Source organism: Mesocricetus auratus, unplaced genomic scaffold (assembly GCF_017639785.1).
Source record: "Mesocricetus auratus isolate SY011 unplaced genomic scaffold, BCM_Maur_2.0 Super-Scaffold_6731, whole genome shotgun sequence".
Classification (NCBI taxonomy): domain Eukaryota; kingdom Metazoa; phylum Chordata; class Mammalia; order Rodentia; family Cricetidae; genus Mesocricetus; species Mesocricetus auratus.
The window spans coordinates 2,875,317-2,902,573 of NW_024429185.1; the positions used below are offsets into that span (position 1 = coordinate 2,875,317).

General features: G+C 52.2%; 3 protein-coding genes across 4 annotated transcripts; 2 read left to right on the top strand and 1 right to left on the bottom strand.

Moving 5' to 3' along the window:
- Positions 1-18,984, bottom strand: Tmem38a (transmembrane protein 38A). Its single transcript, XM_005087092.4, has 6 exons — positions 18,788-18,984; positions 6,785-6,941; positions 6,429-6,613; positions 5,218-5,305; positions 3,098-3,215; positions 1-1,283 (listed from the first exon to the last, which is right to left on the bottom strand). Exons 1-6 carry the CDS (start codon positions 18,909-18,911, stop codon positions 1,059-1,061), a joined length of 897 nt encoding a protein of 298 aa, XP_005087149.1. The 5' UTR covers positions 18,912-18,984; the 3' UTR covers positions 1-1,058.
- LOC121139156 (proline-rich protein 2-like) lies at positions 18,910-19,806 on the top strand. Its single transcript, XM_040742277.1, has 2 exons — positions 18,910-19,241; positions 19,470-19,806. Exons 1-2 carry the CDS (start codon positions 18,910-18,912, stop codon positions 19,804-19,806), a joined length of 669 nt encoding a protein of 222 aa, XP_040598211.1.
- Smim7 (small integral membrane protein 7) lies at positions 19,725-26,025 on the top strand. Of its 2 annotated transcripts, none has more exons than XR_002381562.2 (5): positions 19,725-19,915; positions 20,001-20,042; positions 20,639-20,691; positions 23,872-24,031; positions 25,361-26,025. XR_002381562.2 is itself a non-coding variant. In XM_005087103.4 (5 exons), the coding sequence occupies exons 1-5, from the start codon at positions 19,890-19,892 to the stop codon at positions 25,374-25,376; spliced, it is 228 nt and encodes a 75-aa protein (XP_005087160.2). In that variant the 5' UTR covers positions 19,778-19,889; the 3' UTR covers positions 25,377-26,025. The 2 variants fall into 2 exon arrangements, 1 of the variants encoding a protein (XP_005087160.2); XM_005087103.4 differs by having other exon boundaries at positions 19,778-19,915; positions 23,872-23,962.
- The last annotated feature ends 1,232 nt before the right edge of the window (positions 26,026-27,257 follow it).

Sequence of the window (27,257 nt, forward strand, 5' to 3'; positions counted from 1 at the left end):
TTGGTTCACTTTTACATTTATTGGCTGATCACTCACTGAGCTTTGATTGACACCGGAGGATGGAACCCAGCAGCTTCCAGTCTCAGGTCCTCCCCTGCCTCCCAGCAGACGGGCATCGGGGGCATTCACAGAGGCCTGAGCCCAGCCGTGCCCCACGCGCACCCCTCAGAAGTCCTGGTGACTTTGGCTACCACGGCCCTGCCCCTCCCCAGCAGCAGCGCAGTGCTCCACGGAGCAGCTGTGGATCTGTGTTTGCTGGATGGCTGAATGAATGATGCTGGCCCAGCATGAAGGACACCCGATGTGCCCAGTGTCCCAGAGGCTGCACTCTCAGACACTCCGCACTGCATGCAGCTGGCTACACTTCTTTTGTCTGTGGGCAGCTGGAAACTCAAGCTCCGCTTCCTAGCCATCAGCCCTGGCTGGGTCTGCTTGGCTGAGAAACTGGTGAGACCTTCTGGGCCCAAACTCAAACGGCCTCACGTACAAAGCCGCCATCCTTTATCCGGCTCCCAGCTCCCCGGCCATAGCAAGCTGCTTAGGAAACTTCTGACATTATCTATCCTCTGTACACAGGAGGACCTGGCGTCTCCACACTACTGACAGGAAGCACGAGGCTCAGAGAATGAAGCCATTTGCTCCAAGATGCCCAGAAGGACAGGAACGGCGGGAAAGGATGTGGGAACCCCAGCACCTGGCTCTTGGGAGGAATTGGGTAACTGAGTCTCCATGTGGCCTTAAATTCTTTTGGTTACAAGATACAATTTGAAAGAACAAAGACAGAAAACCAAGAGTCTACTGGCCAGGGCTTCTGCTGAGGACTGGGTGACCCTGAAGGCTGTGATGTCATGAGGGGTCCTGCAGAAAGCAGGGCTTCTTACTCCTACAGAACTCCTCCCTCGAATCGCAGCCCCATCGCCCTGGGGGTGGCTGATGGCTCCAAACTGCAGATGGGGAAGTTGAGACCACAGAGGGGATTCTGAGCTCTGTGCGCCCCCAAGTTCTGAGGTTCCCAGTCCACATCCTTCTCCCCAGCACCCCCATGGGGAGTGCCTTCTCTAATCCGCCTTCTTGGTCTTCTTCTTCCTGGAGCCTTCGCTCAGCTCCTCCCTGGCCTTGGCAGGCAGGCCAGAGTGCTGGGTGCCCAGCCCGCTGCCATGTGGTGCTCCATGGTTGTCATGGTGATGATCACCTCCCCAAGCTGCCCCAAACAGCACTGGGCAGATGTAACCCTCCAGGACATCAAATGGAGAACTGTGCGAGTGTGTGGCCGTCAGGAACACCTGAAGGGGGCCCAGGAAACACACGTGGGTGAGAGGGCAGAGGGGCAGTGAGAAGGGGCGTGGGCCAGCCTCAGCTCTCTGGCTTCCCACACCTCCGAGTTCATGAGCCCCCATCCTGGAGAGACCCGACTTCTGGTGTCCAAGCCTGGATAGTTCAGGGATGCCATGACCGTGGACACCCACACAAACGGGACCTCCAACACCTTCACTTGGGTGCTATGTTTTGTTGCTGTTGTTGAGTCAGGGTACCATGTAGCCCAGGCTAACCCCCTACTCACTATATAGCCAAGTCTGACCACGAGAGATAGCTATCCCCTTCCATCATGTGGGAAGACAGAAGGTGTCAATCATCTCAAGCTGGGAAGAGCTGCTCGCCGTACAGCACCCCACAGCCACCATACCCCACCTGGACTGTCTTGGACGTCACACTCAGAGCTCTGAACAAACTTCCTCCCTCCCCTCCTCACCCCTCCCTGCTTTCTCTCCCATCCTCCCTCCCCTCCTCACCCCTCCCTGCTTTCTCTCCCATCCTCCCTCCCCTCCTCACCCCTCCCTGCTTTCTCCCCCCTCCTCTCCCCTCCCCTCTCCTCACTCCTCCCTGCTTTCTCTTCCATCCCCTCCCTCCCCTCCTCATCCCTCCCTGCTTTCTCTCCCCTCCTCTCCCCTCCTCACCCATCCCTGCTTTCTCTCCCATCCTCCCTCCCCTCCTCACCCCTCCCTGCTTTCTCTCCCCTCCTCTCCCCTCCCCTCCTCACCCCTCCCTGCTTTCTCTTCCATCCCCTCCCTCCCCTCCTCATCCCTCCCTGCTTTCTCTCCCCTCCTCTCCCCTCCCCTCCTCTCCCTGCTTTCTCTTCCATCCCCTCTCTCCCTCCCCTCCTCACCCCTCCCTGCTTTCTCTCCCATCCTCTCCCTCCCCTCCTCACCCCTCCCTGCTTTCTCTTCCATCCCCTCCCTCCCTCCCCTACTCACCTCTCCCTGCTTTCTCCCCCTCCTCTCCCCTCCCCTCCTCACCCCTCCCTGCTTTCTCTCCCATCCTCTCCCTCCCCTCCTCACCCCTCCCTGCTTTCTCTTCCATCCCCTCCTCACCCTCCCTGCTTTCTCTTCCATCCCCTCCTCACCCTCCCTGCTTTCTCTCCCCTCCTCTCCCCTCCCCTCCTCACCCCTCCTTGCTTTCTCTCCCATCTTCTACCTCCCTCATTTGCTTGTTTGCTTTTAGTTTGTGTTGTATTTTAAGGCGGGGTCTTATGTAGCCCAGACTGCCCCAAACTTGCTACGTAGTTGAAGATGACCTTGAACTCCTGACTCAGGGTCCACTTCCCTGCCACAGGGCCCAGGGGTGTTTGCTTTGTTTTTTTGAGACAGAATGTCATTATGTAATCCTAGCTGGCCTGAACTCACTATGTAGTCCAGGATGGCCTCAAACTCATGTTGATCCTCCTGCCTCAGCCTCAACAGCAGGGCTCACTCACTTTCCAAGGTTAGGGTCCTCTCTAGGGATGACCATCCCTAGACATGGCCTTCTATGCTCAGGAAGCTAGGGGCAGCATTCTCCAGTCCTGCGGCAGGACAGGGAAGACCCAAGCCCCTTCTGGGTGGTTTGATCAGTCACGCTGGAACCCACTGGTTACACTCACAGTAGCTTCCAGCTTCCCGTCTCCATGGTCTCCATACAGGGCACCGGCACCCCCAGCCTACACGCGCAAGGCCAATTCTCTTCATCCCCATCTCCCAATGGATTCCTCCTATCGTCTCTCGTGGACCATGTACCCCAGGTTTCTGCACCCGCCCCAGGGAACAGAAGGTCGCAGGCTTACCTTACACGACACCATGAACATGGTGAAAATGAAGATGAGGCTGGCCTTGGACACGGGCAGCCAGCGGGTCTGCTGCAGCGTGAACAGGATGGCTCCGTACAGGCTGGCCTTGGTGGGGCTGCGGGTGTAAGACAGGGGTCACCGTGGTCCACTGCCAGCCCAGGCTTCGCTAGCTCACCAGAATGGCAGAGGCCAGGAGGCACTGGACCGTCTTCCCTGTCTGGTGGCTGGTGCCTGCCTGATGGGGGGCATTTTAGTTTATGTTGGGTTGGGAAGTTACGGTCTGAGCTCATGTAGGAAAACAGCTGGGGGGTCTCAAGCCCATGGAAGATGGAGGAAGAGGCTATGCCGGGGTGAAGAACTAAACTGGTGAGGAATTCGCAAGGTGATGACACAGTCAGGGAAATAAAAAAATCTGTGACCAAATCAGGGTGCCAGCTACTAGCCTTTCCTCTATGCTGACCCCTGACTTCCCACGGTTGTAAAATAAAAGGATTCTCTCTCCTGAGTCTCCAGGGCTCTTATTATGAAGTGAGGGCCACTGCTTCTGATGGAGAGATCCGTATTGTCACCTACCACTGAGTTATGGTCCCTGGTCCCTCCTCGACATCACCCTTTGCCTGCTCCCACCACACTGTCTCTACCTGTGTCTCTCTATCTCTCACCCAGGTAAGTGACTTTAGAGAGTTGGTTTCTCCCTCCACCATGTAGGGCCTGGGGATTGAACTCGGGTCATCAGGCTTGGCAGCAAGCTCCTTTACCCACTGAGCCATCTCGTGGACCCTGCACCTTATATCTGAGGCAAAGTCAGGTTTGAATGAAAATGCCCCCATTCTGGTCCCAGGTGGTGGCGCTGTTTGGGGAGGTTGAGGAAGAGTGCCCTTGCTGGAGGCAGTGCTGGGGCAGACTGGGAACTAAGGGACTTGGGAGCCCTCAAGATGCGAGCCCTGAGCCCCTGCTCCTGCCACCATGCCACACCTGCTGCTGACTGCCAGGTCTCCCACCACGACAGACTCAGCCCCCTGGAGCCGAAGCGCAAATGAACAGCTTGGCATGGCGTTCTGTGCTGGCAACTGTAGGAGAGCTAAGACAGCAGCACCGGGGTGACAGGTGTGCTGCCTCCCCTGGCTTCTTCACCAGCACCAAGGTGACAGGTGGCCCCGAGTAAGTCTCCTGCCCTTGAATTGCTTCTGTCTGTCAGCTATGGGGTCTCAGCAATATGAAAAGCCGTCTTGGTGGCTCAGCAGGTACGGGAAGCTAAGGTCACCATGCAGATGGCTAAGGAGGCACACGTGACAATAAAACTCCTGGACAGCTGGGCGTTGGTGGTGCACGCCTTTAATCCCAGCACTCGGGAGGCAGAGGCAGGCGGATCTCTGTGAGTTCGAGGCCAGCCTGATCTACAGAGCGAGTTCCAGGACAGCCTCCAAAGCCACAGAGAAACCTTGTCTCGAAAAAAACCAAAAACAAAAACAAAAGCAAAAAAAAAAAAAAAAAAAACTCCTGGACGGTCAGTACAGGTGCTTGCATGGTGGGGACTCCTGCAGGCTTCCCTCCCAGCACGGATGGCTCCGGGTTAAAGCACTTGCCCAGAGCTGGCTGGGTCTCGAGCCTGGGCATATCGGGGACTTGGGGTTTGACAGAGAGACCCTGACTCAAAGAATGTGGTGGGAAAGAAATTGAGGACGCTCCCAGTATAACCCCAGGTCTCCACACGGACGCGCACACGCATTCACAACACACAGATACACAGGAAAATGGAGAAAAGAACAAAGGAATGAGAGAGAAAAGGGATGTGTCAGGCCCAATGCAGCGGTCCTGAAGGGTCATATGTTTTACGAGGCTCCACCCACCATTCCCTCGCCCCTCCCACTGCGCTGTCTGCCCGCGGCCCCACCCTCCCCACCCTGCGCTGTCTCCTTGCTCCCACGCCCACTCTGGTCCTGCCCTGTGAAGCGTGTCAACGGTGGTGATTCTAGGCTCTGCGGGGAGAGTCTATTGCCGTCCTACTCACTCTTTAAATCCCAGGCAAGTATCACCTTTTGCAGAAGTTCCTCCTGTCCTTACCCCAGCAGTATCTCCAGGCAAGGAGGACCAGTGGTCAGAGGTGGGGTACTCACAAGGACATGTGCAGGATCTCATTGGTCTCGGGCTTCCAGACTCCTCGAAGCAGCTGCTCCAAGTTGGACAGGAGGGCAACACCAGAGCCTGTGGGGCAGGGCACCGCTGAGCTGACTGGTCACCCCACACCCGGTTTCCTTCTCCAGCTTCGGTTCCCAAGGAAACAAAGGGCTGTCTCTGTGCCTGGGGAAGACCATCCACTACAGGTAGGGGAATGAGGCTCTCCACCTTCTTCCCCAGGTTCGCACAGCAGTCGGGGCAAACCGACAAGAAGCAGTTGGATGTGTTCCCACCTACGGGGGACTGACTAGAGTCTTACTGTGTTGCCATGCTGGCCCGGGATTCCTGATCCCTTCCCTGGCTCAGCGTGAAGAATGCTGGGATGACAGAAGCCCACCCCACCCCCCACCCCACCCCACCCCCAGCTAACTGCTAGGATTGTATTTATTGAAAAAAATCTAAGAATTCTTTTTTTGTAATTTTATTGTTTATTTTGTGTATGGGGGTGTTGGCACACCACAGCATTAATGCAGAGCTCAGAAGACAACGGTGGAGTGAGCTCTCTCTTTCCACACTGTGGGATCCAAGGATTGAATCCAACTCCTTGGGTGGCAATCACTTTTACCTACTGAGCCATCCTGTCAGCCCCTATAGATTTTTAAAAGTTACATTTGTCTAGGTATGGTGGCGCACACCTTTAATTCCAGATCTTGGGAGGCAGAGGCAGGGGGATCTCTGCCAGTTTGAGGCCAGCCTGGTCTACATAATGAGCTCTAAGCCAGCCAGGGCTACATAGAGAGACTCTGTCTGGAAAAAATATTGCTACATTTCATTTATACTTTTGGTAGCGGGAAGTATGTCCATGTGCATGCATCACCGTGACAATGTGTAGAGGTCCAAGGACAACTTGCAAGAGTTGGTTCTATCCTTGCACTATGTGGGTTCCGGGGACCAAACTCAGGACACCGGGTTTGGCCTCGAGGGCTCTTCCTCACTAGGCCACCTTGCTTGCCCCTCTCATTATTAGCTTCGTTGTTATTGTGTTTGGTGTGTGTGGGCACGTGGGCCATGGCGCTCATGTGGTGGCCAGGGAACAACTTGTGGTAGTGTCACAGGGATCAAACATAGGACACCGTCACCAGGCTTTTGCTGCAAGCTCCTTCACCCACTGAGCCATCTCACCGGACCTCCTCGTCGTCATTCCATTTACCTTTGACCCAGCCGGTGGCGATCATGACGAACCAGCCGTGGTGGTAGTGGTGGTGTGCGTGATGGATGCCCACGGCAATCTTTCGGACCCGCACCACCTCCTTCATAGCCACAAAGATGAGCTTCACGGGCAAGAAGCAGACGCACGTGTAGAAGAGGTCCAAGGGACAGAAGAAAATCAAGTACCTTTGAGGACAGGAGGCCTGGGGTCAGGGGGACCGCAGCGGAGCAGGAGATCCAGAGGAGGGCGCTGGTGCCCTGCAGATTGCGACTGGGGTCCTTCAACCTCCCTCCTCCCTGGTGCTGGGGCCACCCCTGGCCCCAGGCTCGGTCTTTCTGGGGCCTCCAGATGCTTACCACACTGCAGAGGCCAGCAGGATACTGGAGCTGTTGCTGAAGTAGTCAATGATGGGCTCCCCGAGGAGCAAGTCCGCCAGGATGTAACTCCCGAAGCAGTGCAACATGGCGCACAGCCAGGACGCCACCGGGTGGCGTCGGGCCAGCTCCACAGATCCTGCGAGGCACGTGAATTCCGGTGGTCATTGAAGAGGCAACCAGAGGGGCACGCCACACCTGCAGCATGCTGCCCTTTTAACCCTGGGTGCTGAAGGTTAAACCCAAGGCTTCCCATGTGGCCCTCGGGAGCTGGGATGGAAGCCAGCCGCACGCGGGGCCTGAGCTCTACCACCAAGGTCAGGAAGAGACAGCTGGATTCACCTGTGCCCACCGAGGAAGCCACCTTAGGCCTCAGGTGGGGTGAGGCATTTATAGGAAAAACTCACTAAATCTCATCAGGGGCCACTGAGCTGGTAAAGGTGCTCGCCACCAAGCCTATGTTCTGTCCCGGGACCTGCGCAGTGGAGGGAGACCTGACTCACTGTGCACGCATCCATGCACACACACACACACACACACACACACACACACACACACACACACACACACACGAAACAAAAGCAGCCCAGCATGGTGGCCCACAACTTAGGCAGATCTAAGTTCAAGGCCAGCCCAGTCTACACAGTGAGTTCCAGGGTTACACAGAGAAACCCTGTCTCAAGTAAATAAATGAATGAATGAATGAACGAATGAATAGTGACAGTATTTGTAAATCTCCACAGTCGCTGTTAATGGTTAGGCTCTATCTATGTTTACATTGTCCCCATCTCATAAAGACACACCCCGGATGATTGCTTATCCTGAGGAGTTCCTTCCTTTCTGGTCAGTTCTGAACAACCTTAGGACAAAGCTGCCACTCAGTATAACGATACTCTCACTCCTACAACTCAGGAGCTTGATGCTCCTCAAAGAGCAACCAGGGGGGAGATGCTGTGGAAGCGGGAGGGCTGGAATTCAGACCCTGAGACCCCGTGAGACCCAGAATCTGGTGCGGTGTCTCAACAGCAACAGGCCTACCCCTGCCACCCTCGGGACACAGAGGGAAGAATGAGCCGACTCCTGCACCTTGTTCTCTGGGCCATGTACGCAGCAAGTGTGCACATGCACACACACACGTGTCCTCTAAAGAGCACACGGAAGAATGGCCGGCTCATTGAGTGTGCATGCACACACACACACACACACACACACACACACGTGTCCTCTAAAGAGCACGCAGAAGAATGGCCGGCTCGTCAAGTGTCCTGGTAGGTACTTACAACTGCAGTACTTGGGACACACATCGAGGAGGAAGAGGGCAGGGAAGGGGAGGCGAGGGAGGCGGGGGAGGGGAGGGAAGGGAAAGAACGCCCCCTCCTGAATCTATTTAAGGCACTGCTTCCCCTGAGAAGTAATCCCTGGAGCAGCTGTTGAACGCACCCCCTGCCCTTCGGAAAAAGACACTCACATGTGCTTCTAAAAATAGCTGCCAGGGGCGGTCTTATTCCAGGGTGTTTCTTGTGCCCTTTGGGACCATCCTAGAGCCAGAGCTGAGATTTCAGTGACTGACACTGTGGCAAACAGACCACAGGCTTTGCTTCATGAGCACCTCCTATATAAAGTCCTATGTCCCCTTCTGACTCTGCCATTCGGGCCTAGGTAGCCCCGAGCAAGTGTCTGCCACCAGCATCCAGCTGGCCGTTTTCTTTGGTTGTCAAAAGGCAGAGGGATGAGTTTACACAGCTCTCAAGGTATAATGGTTCAACTCACTGTCTTTACTTTTGAAAGGCTTCTTTGTTTTATGTGTATGAGTGTTTGCCTACATGTGTGTCTGTGTATCATGACAGTGCAGTGCCTGCTGAGGCCTGAAGAGGGTGTCCTATCCCTTAGAGCTGAAGACACAGATGGTTGTGAGGGACCCTGGATCCTTTGCCAGAGCAGCCAGTACTCCTAGCTGCTGAGTTATTGCTCCAGCACAGTTTGTTGCATTTATCTATTTTGGCATGGCATCTGGCTCCAATCCAGGCTAGCCTTTAATCTGCCATTCTCCTGCCTCAGCCTTCCCACTGCTGAGATGACAGGCTGCAGTTACTCAGAGCCTGAAGAAGCCCAGGCTCCCTGGCTCTATCAAAGATTGCCTACCAGGACAAAAAAAAATTGCTTAACCCTTAGCAATTATGCCAGAGATACCCCAGGACCTAGAGTGAGATTGAAATAACGGGGGGGGGGCCCCCCGGGGTGGAGGGGGCGGGGTGGAAATTTGACACACTAGAGTGGTGATATTTTGTCTATGCTTTAATAAATAAAGCTGGCCTGAATTTCAGAGTGCAGAGCTAGACACACAAGCTAGCCATAGAGGCCAGGCAGTGATGGCACACACCTTTAATCCCAGCATTTGAGTGACAGAGACAGATGGATCTCTGTGAGTTCAAGGCCACCTTAGGCTACACGAAATTGGTCCACTCTAAAAGAGAAACAGAGCTCATGCAAAGGCGATCCCAGAACTTGGGATCCCAGCACTAGAGAGGTGGAGACAGAAGTGATATTGCTGGGCAGAGAGGCGGGAGGTGCCTGGAGCTCAAGGCAGTCTGAGGATTCACAGAGACGTCGAGACAGATGCGGTCTGGGCAGTCAGTCTGAGGACAGGACCGCTCCTTTCGTCTGAGCACTGGCAGAGGTAAGATCTCTAGTGGCTGCTCTGCTTCTCTGATCCTTCTTCAGCTTTCACCCCTGATAGCCGACTCCGAATTTTTATTATTAAGACCAATTAGAATTTGTGCTACCTCTGCTTTGGGTACAAATTCACAAAAAAAAGCCATTTGTCTGTGACTTTGCAGCCACCGGTGGAGGCCAGAGCTACACGCAGCTGGAGTCACTGCCCTACTGACTAGGGTTTCCTTTCCCTGGACCCCCTTCTTTGGGCCTCTGCCCAGCTGGGTCAGGCTTCTACTGTTCTACGCAGCAGCAGTCAGCCTTGTATCTTCATTCATCGGTATTTGATGAGAAAATCAGGAATTCCTTTTTTTTTTTTTTTTTGGTTTTTCGAGACAGGGTGTCTCTGTGGCTTTGATGGCTGTCCTGGAACTAGCTCTTGTAGACCAGGCTGGTCTTCAACTCACAGAGATCCGCCTGCCTCTTGCCTCCCAAGTGCTGGGATTAAAGGCAAGCGCCACCACGGCCTTTAATTCTTGGTTTATCTCTAAAAAAGTTTTTGATGAGTGCCAAGACACAGGCCTTAGAAAACCTTAATAAAACAGATCACAGAGATATTCAAACCCAGACAGGATTTAAAGGAGAACCAACTTCAGCTTTGCATTATAAGGTTAGAGATGAACAACCCAAGGTTTTCAAACAACCAACCTTAATATATCCAGTAACTTTACAGGAACTGCCAAATGACAGAGGCTCTGTAAGAGCTGACTGGACTCCTGTGCCAATGTTAGATTTAAGGAGATTCAAGGGAGCAATAGTCTCATATGGCATGCATTCGCCAGTTGTGAAGTAGATGTTAAACTTGTGGTCAACTTGTAATAAAATCATCCCTCAAGACTGAAGAGACTTGGCTAAAGGTGTTTCAGAGCCTGGTCCATGATTACAACAGAGGACCTGATAGATAGAAGAGGGTAAGACCATTGAAAACCAGAGTAGGGCTAGAGGCATGGAAATCTCCCAAGATCAACTTCTTTTTTTTTTCTTTTTTTTTTTTTTTTTTTTTCTTTTTGGTTTTTCGAGACAGGGTTTCTCTGTGGCTTTGGAGGCTGTCCTGGAACTCGCTCTGTAGACCAGGCTGGCCTCGAACTCACAGAGATCCGCCTGCCTCTGCCTCCCGAGTGCTGGGATTAAAGGCGTGCGCCACCAACGCCCGGCCAAGATCAACTTCTTGGAAGGGGATGATGCTACTATAGAAAGTCAACACCCATATGATGGCCACACCCTGGCTTTATGCCATGCAACAGCCTTGGATGCTTGGGACAGAATTAAAGAAATCAGAAAGATTAAGTCATTTGCTAAAGTCATACAGGGCCTGAAAGAAACTTTCAATGATTTCTTACAAAGATTGACATTAGCAGTAAATGATACTAAATTCAGAAGCTAGACAAATAATAATTGAATCTCTGGCTTTTGAAAAAGCTAATTTTCAATGCAAAAAGATAATTAGGCCTTTAAAGGCAAGATCAGCACCCTTGGAGGAATGGATTGGAGATACAACCAATATTGAATCTCATGACCATGAGGATGCTGAGATAGGAGAGGTGATTTCCAGAGGTTTGCAGAAAAATCGAAATGTCAAGTGAGGTGTGACAAAGGCAGACACTGGACAAATAAATGTAGATCAGTGAGGGACAATCAAAGTAACCATTTGCCATCGGGAAACTCCTTGAGGGGCCTCTCACAGGCCCCCATGCCAAATCTGGTTCATTCGTTTCCTGTAACTAAGGAAAAAACTCCTTCCCAAAGCAATTAAAGAACCTAATGTCTATTATAAGAACCCATACTGCCCTTGGTGATAGAAAAGCTATAAAAGAGAGAACAAAAAATTCAGAAACCATAAATCAAAACTGATAAAGATTAGATTTGAACAAGAGAGACCTCTTAATTAGAAGAGGTGATAGTTGGTCAAACAGCATGACCACTCAATCTAAACTAATTTTTTTTGGGTTTTTTGAGACAGGGTTTCTCTGTGGCTTTGGAGACTGTCCTGGAACTCTTGTAGACCAGGCTGGTCTCGAACTCACTGCCTCCCGAGTTCTGGGATTAAAGGCATGCACCACCACTGCCCGGCTAAACTAATTTATAAGACTAACAAATACTTTTCATTTGATCAGATAAAATTTGCCAAAAGAGAAACTCCCCAAAATTAGGACTGGAGGAGGGTTTGGGTTTTGTCTTTTCAGGAAAATAAAAACAACCATCTTGTCCTCAATACCTTTGGACAAATAAGCATCCAAAGAAGATGGGAGAGCTACTTGAAAAATCTGACCTAATGAGATCTAAAGTCTTCAAAAAGTTGATGAGGCCCCACAATGATGATTCCACCTGGACTATGATAACACCATGAAGCTGACAAACACTACCTAAAGATCAGTTTTGGACCAGAAACTGCTCAGAACAATTTTGAGGTAGCTAGCTGAGATGATCCAGCCTCACAGACTACTCTGGCCAGGACTTGAGACAAGCCCTGAATTTCCCATTACATAGAGACTGGACAGCAAATGCTACAGCTATCGCTCCAAAGACTTGACGATTAACCCAAAATGTTCTTTACAGAATCCCCTAAAGATACTGTCGCACCCAGACAGCAGGAAGTAAATTTAAGGACACCCACATTCCCAAGAGGTGAGGTGGGTGGTTTTTGGTCTTTCAATGGATTATGGGTAGTAGTAATTGTTTAGGAGGGTTGGTTACAAGTTGTTATTAGTAACAGTCAGGAAAAAAGCTAAACAAAGGAGATTAGATCAGGATTCTTGTTTTGAAAAAAAGGAGGGATACAGATATGATAAGATAAGAAGGTAGATTAATGAATCTACTTTTAAAAAGCAACTACTAGTTTCAAATATTTTACATTGGATTGTACTTCCATATATTGTATACAAATTTTGTATATTGATACAAATTTGAGATTAATTTTGCTAGAATATACTACACATACGTGTCTACTCTTGTTCTAGGTATTGTACCTATACAGCTCATTTAACAATGTAATGCAAATTTCTAGTCCTTGAAAGTTATTATTACCAACTATATAGGATAATAAGGATATGCAGGTTAGTAATTAGTCACCTATTACAATCGAACTTATACTCAAATTTTCAAGGTCAAACAGAGATATATTTTAGACAGGCCCTCTTCGAATACTTCACAGATCTACAGAATATTGCATTTAAGATGTTTCAATAACATAAGTATATTTTTATGACAATGAGACATGTCTGCTCCTGTCAGCACCAATCTACTTCAGAGAAGATAATGGACATTGAAGAAACTCCACATGGAGTTTACTTTCTTTGTGGTAAATTTAGCCACTGGGCAAGAAAATGCCCTTGCCTTGGCTGCTGACAATATGCTGTCCTAATTGGACAAGTAGGACACAAAAAGAGAGTGACTGCCACACCTTGCCAAGACAAGGTGTTACAGTCCTTCAAAAATCCTGCTTCATAGAAAAGTTTGTCAAGCCGGGCGTTGGTGGCACATGCCTTTAGTCCCAGCACTCGGGAGGCAGAGGCAGGCGGATCTCTGTGAGTTCAAGGCCAGGCTGATCTACAGAGCGAGTTCCAGGACAGCCTCCAAAGCTACAGAGAAACCCTGTCTCAAACAAACAAACAAACAAACAAACAAACAAAAAAGAAAGGAAGGAAGGAAGTAAATTGGGTACAACTTTTTGGACTTGTCAAGATAGGATAACATTGGAGTATTTTCTCTAAATTTGCCAAATGCAAATGGAAAATGGACTAGACATAATTGATGCATTTACTGCCTGTATAGATTATATATAGTTATTGTACTATTACATATCGCTTTTTCCTATATTAGTTATAATTGTTTTTTATTTTAGACAAAATAGGGAAACGTGGTGATATTTTATGATCTAACAAATAAAGCTTGCCTGAAGATCAGAGTGCAGAGCTAAACACACTAGCTAGCCATAGAGGCCAGGCAATGGTGGCACACACCTTTAATACAGCACTTGAGAGACAGAGACATATGGATCTCTGTGAGTTCAAAGCCACCCTGAGCTACACAAAATTGACCCATTCTAAAGGAGAAACAGAGCTCACACAAGGGTGATCCCACCACTAGAAAGGTGGTGACTGGGCAGAGAGAGGAATATAAGGGAGGAGGAGACAGGAGCTCAAGGCAGTCTGAGGATTTATAGGAACAGGATTACCCCTTTCATCTGAGCATTGTAAGAACTCTCTAGTGGCTGGCTGCTCTGCTTCTCTGACCCTTCAGCTCTTACCAGCTGCTAGCTGACTCCGGGTTTTATTATTAAGACGAGTTAGAATTCGTGTGACACACTAGTCTTAAACCCACCCACCGTGAGCTTGAGGAATAGCCCAGCAGTAGCACCCCTGCCTAGAATTCTCCAGTGAGGGGCTGGGGGTGTGGCTGAGGGGTGGATCCCTGCCTAGAATCCCTCAATAGGGGCTGAAGGTGTGGCTTGGCTGAAGAACCCTGTCCAGAATCCCCCGGGGTCTCCTTCTAGTGCTCCAGAGTATGAAGGGAGAGGTCAGTGGGAGTAAACAGAAATTTGCCCTTTTTTTTCCTTTGGTGCTATGCCTTGTACACACTTAGCACAGCATATCTTAGGAGCTACAACCAAGGTCCCAAAGTTCTGTGCTTTTCATCTTAATTTTCTTCTGAACCTAAAGCTGGTCTAAAAAAAACTCTGCCTGTTAATTGGTGCCATAGCTCAGGGGGCAGAGGACTGGTCTGGCATGCCTGAAGCCCTGGGTCCCATCACTGGCACAAGAACCATGCATGCTGCCATAGGCCTGGAATACAGCACTCAGGACTCAAGAGGATCGTGAGTTTGAGGCCAGCCTGGTCTACATGAGACCTAAAACTCCTGGAGTTGGGTATGTCTGTAGTCCCAGCACTTGAGATATGGAGACAGAAGAATAAGGAGTTCAAGGTAATCTTTAGCTGCATAGAAAGTTTGAGTTCAGCCTAAGCGACATAAGATCAGCCTGGAGAAAATAAGTGAAGATTGGCATCAAGGGCATAGCTCAGTTGGTAAAGTGCTTTCCTAACATGCCCACAGCCTTGGGTGCCACCCGGGGCGCAGTGGGTGTGGTGGGGGGCACCTGTCATTCCACCATGGCGGTGGGAATGAGTTCTCAGTTTAGCAAGCAGCCCTGACCTATCTTAGTTCCTCCCTCCTAGAAGCCGTTGCCTTGAGTGGTGTTTGGATCAAACTCTTCTGGGCAGTTCTGGTTTGGCCCAGTGTCCTGCATCTCTCTGAGCTTTCTTGCAAAAGAACTCCCTGGAAAGCCTAACCTAGAAAACACCAGTACCCCATACTCTTCTAGAGCCTTCTGAATGAGTGGAGCCACTTCTTATAGATGGCTCAGATGCTCCAACTCCACATTTCCACATCATCTGACTCCATGCCAGTAGCCAGCAGAGGGCCTAAGTCACAGACCAGCGTGGGGAAATGCGTGGGAACGAGGCCATGATGATCGACTTAGTGCCAGCAGACTGTCCCACCGCAGATGCCCTCAGCTGTCCCTTTTGTTTCATATGTATGTATGTGTATTGAGCAGGTGTGTTTGGATGGGGGAGACCACACGGGGCATAATGCAAGGGCTTTGTGCACGTGTGTGTCTGCCCACATGGAGCCAGCCTGCCCTAAGGATCTAGTCTCTGCCTCCAGAATACTTTACCATCTTTTTAAATTTATTGTTTCTTGGTGGGGTGGGGATTGTCAAGACAGGATCTCACTACATAGCTCTGGCTGTCCTGGAACTCACTATGTAGACTAGGATGGTCTCAAACTTAGAGATCTGCTTGCTTCTGTCTCCTGAGTGCTGGGATTAAAGGCATCTTTAGCTGAGAAAGAGGCTTGATATGTAGTCCAGGCTGGCCTACACTAAGGCTCTTTGGGTTAGTCTTGTTTGCTGAAATAAAAGTATGTGTTGCCTGGCAGCTCCCAGACACCTGGATTCCTCAAGAGAAGGGTGAAGAGAATAGTTCTTTCAGCCTAGTTCACTATTCTGGGAGTCACAGGAACTTGGGTATGAGAATCTAAGTCCCATGGGACTTTCAGGCTCATTGCATATTAATTTACTTCCTGTTCCCCAAATTTTGAAGGAGTCATCCCAGGCAGATGTCATGCAGCAAACACCAGGGGATGATGGATAGGAGGGAGGGTTCTGACTAAATTGGTCTGGGTTTGTTTTTGGAGTGTGGCGCTGGAATCCAGGGTCTCCTGTATGTTAACTAATCAAGAGCTCTACCAACAAGCCATCCTGAGTTCCACATTGGGGAAGTCCAGGCAGGGGCTCCACCCACACTGCTATTCCTTTAGAAATGCTTATTTTGGGCTGGGGTGATATCTCAGCAGGCAAGATGTCTATTGCCAATTCTGACACCTTGAGTTCAATTCCTGGGACCCACATGGTAGGAGAGAAACAGCTCCCTCAAGTTGACAGCTGTCCCCTCACCTCCACATATATGCTGGGTACGCACAAAATAAATAAAGGAAAATGAATTGTGCTGAGCAGTGGTGCCACACGCCTTTAATCTCAGCACTCAAGAGGCAGAGACAGGTGGATCTCTGAATTTGAGGTCAGCCTGGTCTACAGAGTGAGTGCCCAGATATCCAGGCTACATAGAGAAACCCTGACTCAAAACAAAACACCACACACACACACACACACACACACACACACACACACACACACACACACACACTTTTTTTCCCCTGAGGGCCAGAAAGATGGCTTATGGTGTAGCAGGTAACAATACTTGCAAGTTCAATCCCTGGGACCCACGTGGTCAAAGGAAAGATCTGAAACCTGAATTGTCCTCTGACCACCACATATGTGCAAGTAGCACTTCATACACACAATAAATAAACAAGACGTAATAGTGAAAACTTTAATACCATTTCATTTTGAGACAGGATCTGGCTAAGCTGTTCAAGCTGGCCTTGAACTTGCAATCCTTCTGCCTCTGCTTCTTGAGGAGGTGGGATAACAGGTGGGTACCACTGCACCAGGTTGAGGTTGAGATTTATAGTGGCTGGCTTCAAACTGAGAGCTTCACCTGCCCCTGCCTCCCAAGTGCTGGCATTAATTTTGTTTTTGTTTTTCGAGACAGGGTTTCTCTGTATTGTCTAGGGTTTCTCTGTATTGTTTTGGAGGCTGTCCACCTGCATCTGCCTCCTGAGTGCTGGGACTAAAGGCATGCGCCACCAATGCCCGGCTAATTTTTTTTAAGGTTTTTTTTTCGAGACAGGGTTTCTCTGTGGCTTTGGAGGCTGTCCTAGAACTAGCTCTTGTAGACCAGGCTGGTCTTGAACTCACAGAGATCCACCTGCCTCTGCCTTCCGAGTGCTGGGACTAAAGGTTGCGCCACCACCACCTGGCTGGAAATGAACTTTAAAAATGTAAGGCAAGGGCTGACTGCACAAAGTGGTCCTGTCTTGCACATGCTCTCTGTGGTATGTCTGTAGACATGCACTGATGATGATGATGACTGAAAATATTGTAAAACACAATAACATGAAGGGGGAAGTGAGTGACTTTGGGTAAAGATACTTGCTGTGCTGCCTTGAGTACAATCCCTACGACCCACACACTAGGAGGAGGATAGCTCTGTGAAGTTGTCCTCTGCACACACGGTGACACACACACAATGGAAAGTTAAACATTATAATACTGAATCCCCCCCCCATTTCAGCACACTTCTTACTAAGTCCATCCCAGGGGCTTCTGCCTCCTCTAGTAGATCTTGGGATCTGCTGGGTTCCACAGAAGCCACCAGGAATTCTTCCCCAGAGAAACCCCGTTTCTCCAAACAAAAGCACAAATGAGGACTTTGACTTGCAAAATCAAGGCTCTCCCGAGCAGCGTTTAGAGACAGATTCATTCTGTGCACAGGGAAGAAAACACAGCTCAGATGCCTGACAAGTCATGCCAGTCCCTTTGCATAAGAGCATGTATTTATGCTTGTAAAGACACGTGTACAAGCTCATTGAGAAAGCGCTGGAAATGGGTCTATGTGAAGCAAACAGGAACACTTTTTTTAAGCTTGATTTTTTTCCCCCTTCCACTTTGTGGGCCATCTTGAAGGCCTCCCATTTTTAAGTAAACATACCAGGCTATTTTTGTCACCTTAAAAAGAATTAATTCACATATCTACCCACGAAGGGTCCTACACTTTCTTGGAAGGAAAATCTCCTGTCCCTCAAACTCGCAGTTTCTGTAGGATAACTAAAACTACACGACACAATTGCTTATGCTGAACTTGTGTAAAAATAGAACACTCCAGGGAGACATTGTTTATTTATTTATTTTTGAGATAGTCTGTAGTCAAAGTGGCCAGGAACTCACCATGTATACAGCCCTGGCTGTCCTGGAATTAGTTTTGCTGTCCACCTGCCTCTATGTTCTGAGGTTATCGATGTGAGCTACATTTGTCCTCATTAAAACAGAACGGTTGGAGGAAGGGCGGGGGAGCATCGAGATGGCTCAGCTGCTAAAGGAGCTTGTCTACACCACAACTCTTGACTACCAGACTTCCATCGTGGATCCAGAGGAAGAACGCAGAAAAACGTCTCCTACAAATTCTCCTCTGACCTCCGCACATGGCCACAACACACAAATAAATAAAAGTAACTGGTTTTTTTTTTAATCAAAGAAGTCGGGTCTATCCTCCCGTGATTCTTGAGAGCAGGCTGACCCAAAGTTGCCCTGTCCTGGAACCGCTTCGTTCCCTAAGTGGAAAGGATCCCAGGCCATCTGACCGAGCCGACAAACGGGAAGGGGAGGGGAGAAGAGGATGCCAAAAGATGCCCTGCAGAGGGGACACCGGTGTCACTTTCCCCGAACCTGATCGCAGCCCCCAGCTCGGCCAGTCCTTATATAGTCACCGGGCAGTCACTCCAAGGGCGTGAAGGGAGGTCACGGCAGCCGACGTCCAGAATATCTGACCTCGCCCCGGCAGGGCCGACCCTTGCTTGCGACCTTCGCCACCATCAATGCCCCTTGCCGGAGTTCAAGTTCTAACGTGTCTCCTGGCCTTTCCCCACCTCCACGGCACCTGCCCTCCCTACAGTAAGCAAGCGCCCTCCTCTCCTTCCCTCCCACCCACGTGCAGCCCCCTTGCCACAGCTCCTCCGTCCCCGAGGTCCCTCCTCCACCTGCGCGCCGGGAGCACTCTGCCTCCTCCGCTCTCCAGACCCGGGATCAGACCTGCCTCCTCCTCTGCGTCTCCGTCGTCAAGGCTCCGGCGACCGCCGTGCTGGGAGCCCGTACTCACCTGGCTCATACTTCAGGTAGATGATGGAGACGATGAAGTAGCTGAGGTCGAAGACTGGGAAGAGCGGCACCCGCGAGAAGCTGAGCGCTAGCTCTCCCAGGCTCAAGGCAGACAGCAGGTCCATGGCGTCGGCGGGTGCGTCCCCAGCCCCTGGCCCCGAGCGTCCCGCCGCCCGCCACCGGGCGACTGCGCCCCGGCCCCTGAGCCCGCCCCGCTGCCAGGCACCGCCCCGGCCCGGCCCCGAGAGAGGAGGGGCGATGAGGCCGCCCACCCCACCGAGCGCGACGCACCGGGCACCGAGAACGTCCGAACCCGGCTACGCCGGCCCTACCCCACCGCCGGCCCACTCACGCGGGACTCGGGTCGTCTCCTCTGCGTGGGGCGAATCAGGGCTCCCCTTCCCCCGCACCCTCCCACCTGTCAATCAGGAGGATCCCCGCCCTAGCAGACCGCGGTCAGGAATTTCGTGTTTGTGTTTTGAGACAGGGTTTCCCCGTGCAGCCCTGGCTGTCCTGGAACCCGCCGTGTAGACCAGGCTGGCCCTGCCTCCCGAGTGCGGGGATTGAGGCGTGCGCCGCCACCGCCCGGCTTCGCGTTTTATTCCTGAGCTCGTGTCAGAACCCCGCCTCCCACAAGGCGGCTTCAACCCAAACCCTCATGTCCTCGGTGCCGTCTCTCCTAGAGGTCAGAGCCAGCCCCGACCCCGGCGCCCCGTGAGGCCCCCAGGTCAGGGCGTGCAACCCCGGCAGGGGGACCCCGGCCCCCGCGGCGCGCACTCGCAGCTGCCCGCAGCCCCATGCGGCCCGAGGAGCCGGGGCACCCGCATCCCGTCTCGGGGCGGCTCAGCGGCCAAGGGCGGGCAAACTTCCGCAGACGCGGGACCCGACGCCCGGCCAGCGGTACAGCAGACTCCGCAGCACGGAAAAGCCCCAGCACGCAGCACCGCGCAAGCGCGCACCCAAGCCCCGCCCCGTGGGGGCCACCACGCCACACCCTCCCTCCAGCCCTGTCAAGGTTGATTCAGTATTGGTCGCCTCGCGTGATTCTTCCCGCCCCCTCGCTGCTTCCGTTTCCGGTTCTGGCGCCCGCCACGGCTGTAAGGATGATCGGAGACATCCTGCTGTTTGGGTAATAAGTGAGGGGTGTCAGAGGCTGGAGAGTGGCAGCCAGGCGGGGGTGGGTGGCCTTAGTGACCGTACCCATCCCTCCACAGGACGCTGCTGATGAACGCCGGGGCTGTGCTCAACTTTAAACTGTGAGTAGGCCGCGCAGGGCGGCGTCCCCACGGCCAGGCCCCGCCCTGCCCCGAGCGTGGCCACGCCCCTCTAGCCCCCCAGCCCCGCCCCCGTGCCGCTTTCCCAGGCTTTGACAGTCTGCACCACTCCTGGACGGTAGTTAGGTCTGTGCGCTCTAGGCCCGGAGGTGGCTCATCGGGGAAGGGCGCTTGCCGCCAAGCCCGAGTTCGATTCCCGGAGCCCGCACCGTAGAAGATGAGAACCGAGTCCTGTGGGTTGTCCTTTGACCTCCGCACAAATGCTGTAGCATGGCACACTCCTCTCACGCACGAATTGTTATTATTAAACAAAAATCGGCACCCTCTGTTCCTGGGGTGTCCTGCTTGCATCTCCAAAGAGCCCCTGGCGTATCCCTCAAGAATGGTTTTTTGGTGTTTGGAGCCACCCTGATTACGCTGTCTGTGGCTGCACACCCCCCTGTGATGGGCTAGGCTGGCAGTGCCCCTGAGAGGGCTGTATTGCTGCCCGGGTCATGACCTCCAAGCTGGGTGTCAGGGTCAGGAGCCCCAGGGTGTTTATGTTCCACGGAGTGGGTGTCATGTGCTGTTGTTTATAGGAAAAAGAAGGACACGCAAGGCTTCGGGGAGGAGTCGCGGGAGCCCAGCACAGGTAAGCCCGGCTTCCTGCCGCCTGCACTTGCGGAGTCTGTCCCGCAGCCGTGCTTTCCCATCTCCTTCCGTTCACTGTTGAGACGTGCTCTCCTGAGCCCGGAACGACAGGAGTGCCATGCCCTGGGCATCGCGATATGTGTGCCCACCATGTGCGCTCTGACGGCGTGGGTGGAAGAGGGAGGCGCTACCCTGTGGGACTCACCACGGGGACTCCGAGGGTGCTGCCGGAAGCACGGGTGATGGGGCAGAGGCTCTTTTGGTGACCAGCGATAGAGCATTGCCTGAGGTTGGTAGGAGCAAGAGTCAGGACTGGAAACTGGGTTTTCTTTTGTCTTTTCTCTGATTTGGAGGCAGGGACTCATGGATCCTGGGCTGGTCTCAGTTTTACTTGTAGCCTAGAATAGCCTCAAGCCCCTGGGCCTGCTGCCTCTGTCCCTGAACGCTGGCTGGGGTTCCTGGTCCCTGTCACCGCTCCTGGTTTATCAGGTAGGTGCTGGCGATGGAACCCGGGGTTTATGCATTCTGGGCTCCCTTCCTTTCATCCATCCATCCATCCATGCACCCGTCCTCGTAGCTGTCCCTAAGGCTACAGTACCCTTTCCTCCGTGGGTGCACTGTCTCAGGCCCCGGGCGGTGCTCCGCTGATGTGACCTGTGGTGACTGGGAGTTGGGAGCTAGAGCTCACTGCTGTGGGTGACAGCCATGGGGCAAAGGGCACCTCTGCCCTCTCCCAGCATGCTTTGCTCCCAGTGGCCTCCTCCAGCTGTGCTCCTCCTGCTCTTCCCTGTCTGGCACCCATGCCCTGATGGCAGGATTTTAATTTTATGTATGTGTCAGGGAGTGCTTGTGGTGTCACGCAAAGGACATCTGCAGAAGTCCATTGTCTCTTTCTGTCTTGTGGGTCCTGGGCATCAAACTCAGGTCATCAGGCTTGGTGACAAGTACTCTTTCCCGCAAAGCCATCTTGCAGGCCCCCCGTGGTTGCGTGTTTGCTTGTCTGTCTGTGTGGCGAGTTCACGGTAGAGGTCAGGAGACACCGTGTGTGGGTCGTCTTTCTTCCATGGGGTGCTAGGGCTTGAACTCAGGTCCCAGGTTTGGTAGCACGTGCCTTCGCCCAAGGCGTCTCACCTTGGTGCTGCATTTCACAAACACACAAGCCAGGCCCTGGCCCATCGTTGCAGCCATCCATGCACACAGGAGGGTGTGTGCCCGCTGACAGTTCAGGGGCTAGCCCGAGCACCCTTGCAGAAGGGCGGGGCTGAGTTCATGCTGCAGTCAACCTTTGCAGCTCCTTGGTTCCCCAACACCTGAGGCTTCCTACCAGCCGCCCCGGGGGCTTGGTAGACATTGTCCCGGCTGCCCTGAAGCATCTCTGGGTGTGTGAGCATGTCTTGTTCTCCCTGTGTGTCTGAACAGAGGAACCATGGCCTGGTCCACTGTGAGCATCCTGTTTGGGAGGATTCTAAGTTTTTCTTTTTTATTAGAGAGTATGAGCATATGGGGCGGGGGGGGGGGGGACACACGGACGGAAGGACGGACGGACGGACGGTGCTGTGGCCCTGGGTGGAGCTCAGATGAAAACTGGAATCTCTCTCCTCTCTACCTTTATGTGAGTCCCAGGTTGACCTCTGGTCACCAGACTGGCACGTAAGTGTCTTGACCTACTGAGCCACCTGGCAGCCTGGCACAAGGGTTGGGCTCTGCTCATTGGCGCTTTCCAAACACTAGAGGTAGACCTCTCCTCGAATCCCTGTCCCTGTCGCCTTGGTGCAGCGCAAAGACTGCTGTTGACAGACGGGGCTGCTGGCTGCGAGGGGGGGCCATGGTGACGTCACACTTAGAGGAGCAGGTGAGGTCATGGTGACATCACACTTAGAGAGAGGAGCAGGTGGAGTCATGGTGATGTCACACTTAGAGAGAGAGGAACGGGCGAGGTCATGGTGACATCACACTTAGAGAGAGGAGCGGGTGAGGTCACCGTGACCTCACACTTAGAGGGAGGAGCGGGTGAGGTCACGGTGACATCACACTTAGAGAGAGGAGCGGGTGAGGTCACGGTGACGTCACACTTAGAGAGAGGAGCAGGTGGAGTCATGGTGATGTCACACTTAGAGAGGAGCAGGTGAGGTCATGGTGACCTCACAATTAGAGGAGCAGGTGAGGTCATGGTGACATCACACTTAGAGAGAGGAGCGGGTGAGGGGGGCCAAGTGGCTGCGGATGGTTCCAACCTTGGATGGCTTACCAGGTGCTCATGGGCAGCCCCCCACCCCACCCCCCTCACCCCCGCAGGTGCTGTGTGGTGATGTTTCGTTTATGAGCTAACAAATAAAGCTTGTCTGAAGATCAGAGAAGCAAAGTGGCCAGCCACTAGAGAGCTCTCACCTCTCGCAATGCCCAGAGAAAGGGGTGATCCACTGAACCTCAGACAGCTTCTGACTGCAGTCTCCTCACACTGCCCTGAGCTCCTGTCTCCTCCCTCCTTATACTCCTCTCTGGTGCTGGGATTAAAGGCATGGGACCCCAAGTGCTCAGATCACATTTGTGTGAGCTCTGTTTCTCTTTTAGACTGGATCAGTTTTATGTCACTCAGGGTGGCCTTGAACTCACAGAGATCCGCCTACCTCTGTCTCCTGAGTGCTGGGATTAAAGGTGTACGCCACCACTGCCTGTCCTTTATGAGTAACTAGTGTGGCTGCTGGGATTAAAGGTGTGAAGCACGCCTTTAATCCCAGCACTCGGGAGGCAGAGGCAGGCGGATCTCTATGAGTTTGAGACCAGTCTAGTGTACAGAGAGAGCTCCAGGACCACTTCTATTATACTGAGAAACCCTGTCTTGAAAACCATAAATAAACTTTTAAAAAGTCAACATTTTAAAAAGCAACAAAACAATCAGCTAACCAAACCAGAGTGATGCTGGGTTCTGGGGCTCATGCTGCTCTCTGGGCCCCGTCCCACAGTCCAGAGATTGCAAGTTCTTGGTTAGGAAGCCTGGGCTTGATAACTAGAGCCCATGTCCCAGGACAGACCCTTATTGCACAGATTTAAGTCACATGCCCTTTTCTGGCACCAGAGGCTCTGGGGATTGGTGGTCCCCAGTGATTGTTCAGGAACTGCCACAGTTGGGGTGGCAGTGGGCAGTGTGACAGCTTTCTGAACCAAGCTTTCTGCTTTACAGGAGACAACATCCGGGAGTTCTTACTGAGCCTGAGGTACTTCCGGATCTTCATCGCCCTGTGGAATGTGTTCATGATGCTCTGCATGATTGTGTGAGTCCCGCACCGCCCGTGCGCACATACCTCCACAGTGCTCCTGACCGTTTCACAGTGCGCTTGCCCGTATGTAGGTCAGAGGACAGCTTCGAGTCGGTTGGTTCTCTCTTTCCCTGATGTGGGTCTGGGGATCTGGCTCAGGTTGCCAAGCTTGGCGGCAGGCACCCACTGATGCCTCTTGCCAGCCCCTAGTTGACTCTCAAGGGCTACCTCTGCTTCCAAAATAAGAACTTTGGAGGTGAGGACATTGGCCTCTTCCAGGCTGGTTGTAACTACGGTTGGAGTGTGGTCCCAGGTCCCAGCTGGCCATGTTTCTCCTACCCCTGCTATTGGTGTTAGCCTATAGCGGTTGGTGGCTCCCAGCCGGCAGGCTTGTCAACACCTTTTTTGAAGGCCTTGGTAGAAGCCAGCAGGAACAATTCACAATTGGCTTCTGTTTTATGACCACTCTCTTTGATTTGATTCATGTTTTTGGTTTTTTGAGACAGCATCTCATGGTGTAGCCCTGGCTGTCCTGGAACTCTCTCTGTAGACCAGGCTGGTCTTGAACTCAGAGATCCAGTTCTGGCATGATTTTATTTTATTTTGGGGGACAGAATCTGACTGTGTAGACCAGACTGCCCTCAAACTCATAATACCTCTGCCTCAGACTTGTCGGTCCTGGGACACAGGTGAGTGTGGCCACTGGGATGGCTTTTATGGATAGTGAGGTAGGGATCTGAATTCATTGCCTAGCAGGCTGACCTTAGTGTCAGCAGGCTCCTGGGACTAAAGTCCTGTGCCTCAATGTGCAACCAACAGGTTGTGGGTTTTTTTTTGTAATATTATTATTATTTTAAGATTTATTTATTTATTATGTATATAGCATTCTGTCTGCATGTATGCCTACAGGCCAGAAGAGGGCACCAGATTTCATTACTGATGGTTGTGAGCCACCATGTGGTTGCTGGGAATTGAACTCAGGACCTCTGGAAGAACAGCCAGTGCTCTTAACCTCTGAGCCATCTCTCCAGCCCTGTAGTATTATATGTGTGTGGAATGGGGGGTGCCCACATGTTACACAGAGCGCTGTGGAGGTCAGAGGACAGCCTGCAGGAGTTGGTTCTCTCCCTCTGCCGTGTCGATCCTGTGGCTGGAACTCGGGCCATCAGGTTGGGCAGCAAGCACCCTTACCTTCTGAGTCCTCCTGAGGACTCTAGGTGATGCTCCTGGACTACAACCCAACAGTGTGTTGAGGTAGTGCCTTGCTGTGGAGCCCAGGCTGGTCTTGAGTGTGTAGTCCTGCTTGGCCCTCAGCGCGCGGGAGTGGCCAGCATCACCGCACCTGGCGGTGGGCTAGGGTTTTTACAGCAGCCGCTTCCCATCCTCATGGCATTTCCTCCCTGACTTTTCCAGACTGTTTGGCTCTTGAGAACCCAGAGCTCGCCTGCTGGATGTCGAGGCTCCGTTTCTGTTTTGATGACTTCACGAATGTTTCTCACCGGAAAACCAGGGACTTTCCCAGGGGGCTTGAGTTCATCTGGATGAAGAATATCCACTTCCAGCCAGCTGGCCCTCCTCAGCCACTGTCCTCCTATGCTCTGGGCTTTCAGGACAAGTCCTGATCCTGTAGGAGAAAGACACACCTAGTCTTTCACTTGTCCTGGCATCCCAACTCCCCCAGTGTCACAGGAGGCCTGTGGGCTGTTCAGTTGACTTGTTAGTGATTGCTGTGGTCTGACTTGACGGATTGTTCTTAGTCAGTGTGATCAGGCACCAGACACAGGGCTGGCTGTGACCGTGAGCGCCCTCTTCTGCACAGCGAGGTCTGGCTTCCCAAATGCTTCCCCTACCTTATGACAGGGACCACCTGGGGCAGCTGAACTCACATCAGGACTTGGAAGGAACAGGTCCCCACCCCCAGGACACCAGCCTCCTCTTTAGACCCTGAGCTGTTAGCCACAGAGGGCCTGGGTGCCATGTTTGGCTTCTCCGGAAGAGGCAGTAACAAGTCAGCAGACATCTTGTGCTTTCCTGCCTGGTATTAATAAAGTGGCTTTGGGGCCACCCCTCCTTCACTACAAGTGACCATGACTTTATTGCTTGTGATGTTGGCACTGTATTCCGAAGGCTCACGTTCCGGGTCTCTGTTTAAGGAGAGCTCAGTGCTGAGATGCATGAGGTCCAGAGGCAGCCTTGCTGTTGGATGACAAGATAAGGGATCTTTGTCAGCATTTGAAGACAGCAGCAGCTGGTTTGCTATGGGGTTTTTCATTTTGCTTTGGTTTTTCAAGACAGGGCTTCTTATGTAGCCCTGGCTGTCCTGGAACTCTCTCTGTAGACCAGGCTGGCCTTGAACTCACAGAGATCCACCTGCCTCTGCCTCCCAAGTGCTGGGATTAAAGGCTTGTGCCACCACAGCCCTGCTGTTCTAATTCATGTGTGTGGTATTCTGCCCGTGTGTGTCTGTGTATGTTCTAATTCATGTGTGTGGTGTTCTGCCCGTGTGTGTCTGCGTATGTTCTAATTCATGTGTGTGGTGTTCTGCCTGTGTGTGTCTGCGTATGTTCTAATTCATGTGTGTGGTATTCTGCCAGTGTACCATGTACATGCTGTGCCTTCAGAAGCCAGAAGGCATCCGATCTGCAACTGGAGTTACAGCCAGTTGTGAGCTGCCATGTGGGTGCTGGGCCTTTTGAGGGTGACCAGTGCCCTTAACCACTGAGCCCTCTCTCTAGCCCTTTTTTCTGTTTCTAGACAGGGTCTTGGGTACTCCAGACTGGCTCAGACTCATGTGTGGCTGAGGATGACCTTGAACTCCTTATCCTGGTGCTGAGATCCCAATTGTGTACCACCACATAAGGTTTTTGTTTTTTATCTTTGACATCATCTTGATGCAGTCTGATAGTTTAGAACCTGTCATCCCCCTGCCTTAACCTCGTTAGGGCTAGGATCACAAGTGTGTACCACCAAACGGAGCCAGAGTAGTAGTGCACCCCTGGCTGCTCCTGGTGCATGGAGAGGTGCTAGCCATTGTCATTGAACCAGGACACACTGAAGTTCAGGTGCACAGCTGCTGCAAGCTTCCACATTGCGTCTTTTATGCCCTTAGCGCGCTCTCATTAGAAGACGAAGGTACGTGTCACTGTTGACTGACTCCCAGCCTTGGGTAGTCTGGACACCTTGCCTTCCTCAGTTTAGGACTGTAGTTTCAGGGAAACAGACTTCTGTCCATTCTGGAGGGAAACTGCATTCAGAAAAGTGCTGCCATAGGGTTTCCTCAGAGAACTACTGCCTCATTGTTAACTTCTGG